We start from the raw sequence: 7,829 nt of genomic DNA on the forward strand, positions 1-7,829 counted from the left end.
TTATATACACCAAAAGCGCTTAAAATACTTTTTACAGATATACATTTTGATAATTTTGGACAAAAATTCAATTTGAAAAAACGTCCGCTGCCAGTGTGACCACAACTTGGTAGGCTTGTTAGCTAGCTGCCAGCCCTGGTTGGGAACAGCTGTCAGAGTGCGCAAAGCAGAAAACAAAGTGGGAGTACAAAAAAGAGGAGTTTTTCAATTTTGTAGCGTCGTTTTTTGTACGCAAATATATATATTTTCTAATGGCGCCGCCGCCCAAGGTAGTTGTGGACCAAGCCAACGCCAGCGCCCGCAGCAATGGCAGCAGCAACAACAACTCGGTGGGCGGGGCAACCGGTGCGGTGCCTAAACAACAAACGCCCGTAAACGGAGCACCCACGTCCGGATCGAGTGCAGCCGCGACATCTAGCCGGTCGGCCCGCTCCCGCCGGCAGCAGGAGCACCTGGGCGAACCGGACCTGGACCTTGTGGAGCCAGAGACGCTGCAGCGGGAGACGCTGAAAACTCTGAATGTAAGTTAGACGGACGTCCGGTTGCCATGGCAAATCTTCTCGAAGAGAAGACACCGAGACCTTTCTCTTCTTTGCTTTATAAATACACTTTACACTCATCGCGATCTGCGGAAATTCGTTAGCCGCTGGCTCAGTAGCGAATGCGAACGCAACCACTGCGGACAACGAATTTCGATCGGCCAGAACAGCGCCCTTATATATATATATATATATCTGAAATAGATATATATATATATATATAGACCTAAAATCAGCAACATTACCGCCATCCTCGTGCTGGTTTTCCTCCTAATCTTCATTTACTGTTGCTTAAAGGATCTCCTCCACCGAGCACGCATCACCAACGCCAAGAATCGATCACCGGCGGAGCAGCAGCTATCTAGCAAGGATCACAAGGATCAGCGCGAGGCACTGCGCCAGTTGGCCGCCGAACACGGCACCTACGATACAGCAGGTAATGGATCCTGAAATCGTTGAGGAATACACATTTCATTGAGCAATTTCCAATATCCGCACCTGGCCAAGTGATCGGCCTGGCCCACACAGAGATCGGTGCGCCAGTTCATGTTCTAAAAATAAGATGCGCACGAAAATAAACGCCCACTGAGATGATGTAGTTCGCAGCGCAGTATGTAGCAATGGACCTAAACATCAATACTGATCTCTGGCTATTTTTCATTACAGAGCAATTGCAGGAACAGCAGCAGCGCTATCGATTCCCCGTCCGTCCTGTCCAGAGGGTTCAGCACCAGCCATCCTCGTCAGCTAATAGCACAGGCGCCCCCTCATCTTCGTCAGCTTTGCTGCGTTTGCGTCAATCGACGCCCCCGAATGCCACAGTAGGTGTAGTCATACCGAACGCAACTACCAGCAACGGAAACGGCAATTTGAGTGGCAACGAGGAGCAGGCACCGCCACTGACACCCGCTGGACTGCAACAACTCGTTCACCGAGTCCTTGGTGTACACCATTTTGCTCCCAGAACCGAAGGTTTTCGCTCGCAGGTTGACGTGCTACGCGCCCTGCTAGGGTTAGACGAGAACCTGAATAGCAGATATCAACCGAGTAGAAAAGTTGTAGAGGTGAGTTTGAAAGCTTCGTATAAGGAACATCAAGTAAGCCGTAAAACATTTATAAGATTAATAATAACTTTTTATATCGTAATATTAAATCCTTTAATTCTTGCCCCAGACGAACAACATGGTGCACGAAATAAACCCAAATTCGGATCAGGGTGAGGGCGTAGTAAATTCGACCAGCCTGGAGGATGTTGCATTAAGCGAGGTTAGTTGGTTAATAAAACTAAAAGTGCGGCTTCTAGAACTCAAATCATTTGTACCTTTCAGATGAGCGACAACCGCGCCCAATCCATTCAGAGCCTACACAGCGTCTTGGAAACGCCCACGCCCGATACCACGCCCAGCTTCGATGAGTTGCAGCAGCGCTTGGAAGCCTCCAATAGGAACATGCAGCACCTGCACGACGAACAGGCGAAGCTGCTACAAATCCAAAATTTGGCCAAATCTCACCTTAACGAGATGGAGCGGCTGCGCCAACAAGCCGATAGCTTGCCCCACAATGCCAATGGGGGAGAGGCCCCCAAATACGAGTCTGTGCAGCAGGTACAGGACGACATGGCGTCTCTGGTGGGGCGCATGAAGAATCTCACCGCCTTTATACACAACCAGAACGAACTGAGCACGGTGCTTGGCGATGATGGGCCCGAGATCCTGGCCGAGCAGGAAGCCCTGCAGGAGAAACTGGAATCACTGCGCACTCAACGTGAGGATATGCGCAACCTGGTGGACGAACTAAACAGCATCAACCGTACGGCCAGGGAGACGGCTAGAGTCATCAAGGAGAAAGAGGAGACTCCCACGCCTCCTCCCAAGCCAGAATCAGCCCCAGAGCCTCCCAAGGAGCGTGTTGTTCCTGTGGAGTATCAGAGAAACGTACCCATCATACGCCAGGAGGCGGCTAACGCCGCCCAACGGGCACTTCACGCACAGGCCATGATCAACCAGAAGACGGCTGATATAGAAGCACTCAAGGCTCAGATGGCGAGACTAAAGGGAATGCTGTACACTGTTAGCCAGATTGAGGAAAGTACCCCCAGCATAGGCTCCACCTTGGAGCGGCGTAGTGAGGAAAGAACTAGCGTGGAGCGCGAATTGCCGGCTGAGATTGCCCAGCGCGTATTCGCTCTGAACGATGTTACGAGCGAACTGCGTGCGGAAGCAGCCAGCTTGCAAAAGGAGCGTGACCGTATCCTAGCCCTGAAGGCAGAGATCGAGCGACGCAAACAACAGGCGGCCGCCGCTGTTCAAATGGGCGATGATGCACTTAAAAGAAGCAGTCTTACCCCAACACCTACCCCCATGAGACAGCAGCGGATGACCGAGGAAGAGGATCCGTCCGAGATGGATACTTCCCTTCAGGCTACGCCCACCAAGGAACAACTGCGCGATGAACTGCGCTCGCAGTGCGAGCGCCTGCGAAAGGAGTACGAGCAGAAGCAGCGCGAACTGGAGCAGCGATACGTAGCCAGCAACAACACCACATCGGAGGCGGATGACGAGGGAAACGACGACACTGACAGCGATAAGTACTTCGCCAACGTACGTACCGCTTCGTCAGCGACACTAAAGAGGGCTCCATCTGCCAACACAGTGGTGGAGCAACGACGCGGTCAGCAGCCTAGCGTTACCCCACAGCAAGCACAACCACCGCCGCCTGCTCCTCCGTCGACGCTAAACGAAGATGATCTGAATGTAACACTTGATACGCTATCCCTGGGCAATGACAGCATACCCTCCAGCAGCAATAGATCGCAGTACATGCCGCCCCCCATGCAACCAGTGCCTGGAATGTGGAGTAAGTTTTCAATTCCGTCAACAAAGGCGGAAATCACTTTACCAACTTGAATTCATGTATTAGTTTCCTTGATTAACGCTTATTTTTATGCATCCCCTAGCAGCATCACACAACTCTGGAAGTTCGTGGCATGGACAGCAGCCCGTTTACGGTCAGCCGAGCTCCAGCGCCGGCACAGAGTTTAAGAAGCTACCCGCCGGTCAACAAGTCGGCTCCTCGAATGGCTCCGGATCGAACGCATCTACCGACGCAGTTCTGCTGCAGCAGTTCATGCAGACGCAGCAAATGCTTATAAACTCTGTGTGCCAGTGCAACCAGGCACTGTGGCATCAGCAGCGCGAGATTGACAACCTCAACCACCAGCTACATACGGTAAGACAATCCATGGGATTAGAGAGCCTAATAAAATACTAATTCAAGTGTTTTTCACAGCTCCAGGACCGATTTAATGTTGTAGCTTGCCAGGATCACAGCTTCGGCTTGCGCTCGGAATCAGTACCGCCTCCGGTGGGCCCTGGAATGGGTCAAATGCCCAACAATCTGTGCCTGGGCAGCAGTCGAGCTCAATCTGAGCAGCTATTTAACTTTGGGGCCCACCAGAGCGCCTTTAGTAACTACCAGCGCAGCTGTCATCGTAGCGGGGCAGAATCGCATCATCACCAACAGCAACAGCATCAGGCGCAGCCGTTCCTTAACAATGCTGCTCCCCCGCCACCGCCAACGCACTTTAACAACGAGACACCCCTGTCGCCGCCTACTTACCGCTCAAGTCCAGGTCCCATCTTCATGAACCATCACAACAACACGATACATCAGAACAACTCGAATCTGCGAACCCAGAACCAGCATGCCAACAACCTGCACTCGCTGCCCGAGGGAGCAGCTGGTGGAGGAGCACCTGGTGGCGGTATCACATTGAACAACCAAGTACCACCCGGAAACCGAGCCAACAACTACTGGGACAACTTCCGCAGGTAATGCTTTATGATTTTGGTGTTGGATTTATTAATGGTTGTTTGATGGAAAAGCGTCAAAAGCAATAAAAATTAAATAAAACTATTGTAAAGAGTTAATTTTCAATTCTGTGCACCGGTAAGTGCGACCACGCGTTGCTGAATAGTGTTCCATTAACAGAGTTGAAAGTGACTAACCAAGACTAACTCCAAGTGCTAACCAAGTTTTGCAAGATCCTATTCGGCAGTAAACAAAGCTTATTTATAAACAAATTATTATTTTAGTAGTATTTTGTTTATATTTTTGGTAAGAGCGATGTGTATTCAAATTTAAAAGGATAAATAGATTTAGGTAGTTTAACTGCTTGATTTTTTGCTACCCGCTTGCATTAACCCATTAATATCTGTACGCTCTTCCAGCCATTCGCGCCAAAATCTCTTATCAAATAAAAGCAACGAGGAGCTGAACGTGGACCTCCAGCAGTACCGACGACAACGGGCACGTCCCAGCTACTTTCAGCCGCCCCAGTTGCTTCCGCCTACTACGCGTGGTGGTTTGACCCACCAGCAGCAGCGTCGTCACTTTTTCGAGTCGCCACTAACCGCTTTGCATGGCAGCAGCTCCAATGGCAGCAATAATCTCAACAACAGCGGCAGTTCGGGCAGAAAACGGGACTGGCGCGATGATGCAGCCCTCATTCGCGACCACGACGATGAGGATGTGGACGAGGTGGAGGAGAACCATGATAACGTCATATTCGGCTCGGGTCGACGTCGCAATCGTCGTCGTCCTCAGCTTTCCACGCTGCGAGATGAGGAGCCCGAGCAGGCTAGCTCCTCTAATCTCAACATGAACGTAAACTATGGCAACAGTCCGCTATATCAGCGGAACAAGGTACCAGCAAAGCCCACCACTTCGACTGTGTCGCTAACTCCTCTGCAGCAGCGACATCTTCGTTTCGACTTCGAGCTTCCAGCTCACTACATGGACTACAGCGAGCTACCCCAGATAACTCCAGTGGACTCTACTCCTACGCTCGGACAAGAAGCATCGCCCGCGGACGAATCAAATGCCATGGAGCAAACCGAGGAAACGGCCTCCGAGGAACTGAATCGAAATCTGCTGGTTAACGCTCTAAAGAACGACAAGTTCACCACAAAGTTTTATGAATCAATCAAGGAGGATGTCTACCGCCGGCTGGAGACACTCTTTGAGCAGCAGCAGCAACAACAACAGCAACAAAATCAGCAGCTGCAGCAGCCACAGGAACCACACGGCCTGAGAAAGGCTCTCAACCAGGAGGAGAACGAACGTACTGGCGACGCGGAGGCCACCGAGAGTCGCAGTGAAACTCCGCTGGAGGTAATGCGTCTGCAGCTAGACAACGATCGGCCCGAGGACGAAAAAGGAACGCCAGTGAAGCAGCTAAGTGTGGGCAATCCTCAGAACGGACAGCACCTGGATGAACTGGAGGACAGCGCTTCTGCTGTTACCTCTTCTTCTAGGGCCGAGAACGAAGAGGTAAGAAAGGTTTTCGTAAACTGGTTTGATTAACTCATCATTGCGTCTTCCTTGCCAGCAAATCCTCGAGGGGAAAGTAGAACAAGCCTCTGGATCGGGATCAGGACCAGGGACCAGCATAGAACTGGCACCGGACCACGAACTGATCGAGTACATTATCAAACGCATTCGCAACCAGACACACAACAACACCGTCATCAACGACTCCCTACTGGCAGAGGTATCAAAGCTGACGGCCACTGCTGCCCAGAATTCGACCGCCAGCTCACCACTCATTTCGCCCAAACGCATTTATGCCAAGATCAAAAAGATGGACATACCACGACAGCGGGACGAGTTCCTGCTTTGGTACCGTTCTTATTTGGAGCAGCTGTTTGTGGTGGAACAGCCGCAGGATAGCTGCAAGCCCAAGTCGAAGTTGCCACCTTCTGGAGCCAGTCCGACCAAGCAGAAGAACCAGCGTGTGCGCAAACAGTCCCAATCCCAGTCGCAGGACTCGAATAACGATGCAGACTTGGCCGAGGCGGATCAAAAGAACGTCTCCTCATCGGGAAATGGCGACCTGGAGTGCGAGAACAACGAAAATCCTGGGGAGGAGGCAGATGGACAGGCTGCAGCGGAGCCTTCCGGCGCAGAAGAACAGGACGTCAGTCTCGAATAGACTAGAGAATAACCCAACAAAGCAAACATTCCTAATTTAAGATGTCATCATCTGTACGGATATTTCATATTTCATTTACGAATTTCGCAAAAGATAAATCTTTTATGGTCGTGTCCTTAGTCATAGTTCGCAACTCATTTTGTCTATCAGTTTTTTATTTAACATTAAATTATGTAACAATAATATATATAAATACACTGAAAACACGGAGGGTTTTCAATTCACCTAACAATCCCTGAGAATACATTCTTCTCATGATTCTACTAGTCACTTCTTGCGGTCGTCATCTGCTCCAGCATGCGGTAGTAGCAGTACCGGCTATCGTAGTCCAGGTCGTACCAGAAGTTCACCGCGATGCACTTGTGGCTTTGGGACACATGGTGGAACCAGTAGTTGGGCAGGTACAGGATGTCTCCCGCGTGAACGCGTACTTTGAGAGGCTTGGCCCGGGCGTACTCCGGATATTTGGCCAGGTCGGGTGACAGGGGATCAATGCTAACCCATTCAGTGAACTGATCGCTGCCTTCCTCATCCCTCAAGGGTTCAATGTAGAACTGACCACTATCAGAGGTCTTGTAAACGCCTGTAGGGTAAATTCCTCGGGGTACGCAGCTAAGCTGGTGCGGCGGGATGAGGACGAAGTCCTTGTGACCGGATATCACGCAGTACACGTTCTCGTAAGGATCCTTGTGCATGGAGGTAACGGCTCGCTCGTCGCCCAGCCAAAAGTTAACAGCATCAGGCGGTTTGTTAAAGGACTGCTGGGCAAAGTCGAGATCACTGACCCGCAGGTCAGCAGCCAGTTCCGGTAGGTCCACACTGAGATTGGAGTTCTGCTTTTGTATGTAGTGGACAGCACCAGTGGGATCATCCAGGCGGCGGACCACCTCGGACAGCTTCATTTTCGTCTCCAGCGGCAGAACGAAGTACTCCTGTCCATTTTGAGTGGCCAAGCCGTCGGCATAGCCGTTCGGGGTGATAGCTACATCCACGCTCCTGTCCCCGAGAGCCTCGATCAGGTACTTCGGCGTCCATTTCCCAATCGCGGGCCAATTGAGTGCCTTGCGAATGACCACCGGCTGGTTTTTGGAGTAGAATTCCCGACAAAACTCCAAGGCAGTCGGAATCTTGTTCAGCTCCACGACGCTACTCCCGATGCACAGCTCCTCCGCTTCCTGGAGCAGAACATCTAAAGCCCTGTCGACCACGGACATGCCGGTAAACAACACGCACTAACGCATTTTCCGCTAGAGTGGACCTTATCAGCGGAGTAAAGTGGTGTTCTGGTTTTCAGTGAA

At 51.2% G+C, this 7,829-nt stretch overlaps 2 protein-coding genes across 3 annotated transcripts; one reads left to right on the plus strand and one right to left on the minus strand.

Annotated features, from left to right (window-relative positions):
• Positions 1-116: 116 nt before the first annotated feature.
• On the plus strand, positions 117-6,735 carry LOC6737963. 2 transcript variants are annotated; one of them, XM_016171426.3, is made up of 9 exons: positions 117-521; positions 837-975; positions 1,206-1,603; positions 1,713-1,805; positions 1,868-3,395; positions 3,496-3,767; positions 3,828-4,369; positions 4,769-5,870; positions 5,929-6,735. In XM_016171426.3, exons 1-9 carry the CDS (start codon positions 252-254, stop codon positions 6,529-6,531), a joined length of 4,947 nt encoding a protein of 1,648 aa, XP_016031709.1. In that variant the 5' UTR covers positions 117-251; the 3' UTR covers positions 6,532-6,735. The 2 variants fall into 2 exon arrangements, with proteins under 2 accessions (XP_016031709.1, XP_002084779.2); XM_002084743.4 differs by having other exon boundaries at positions 3,499-3,767.
• Positions 6,666-7,825, minus strand: LOC6737964 (bifunctional peptidase and (3S)-lysyl hydroxylase Jmjd7). The gene has a single exon (XM_002084744.4). It carries the CDS (start codon positions 7,743-7,745, stop codon positions 6,795-6,797), a length of 951 nt encoding a protein of 316 aa, XP_002084780.1. The 5' UTR covers positions 7,746-7,825; the 3' UTR covers positions 6,666-6,794.
• Between the last annotated feature and the right edge of the window lie 4 nt (positions 7,826-7,829).

The sequence above is a fragment of the Drosophila simulans genome, chromosome 3L (assembly GCF_016746395.2).
Source record: "Drosophila simulans strain w501 chromosome 3L, Prin_Dsim_3.1, whole genome shotgun sequence".
NCBI lineage: Eukaryota > Metazoa > Arthropoda > Insecta > Diptera > Drosophilidae > Drosophila > Drosophila simulans.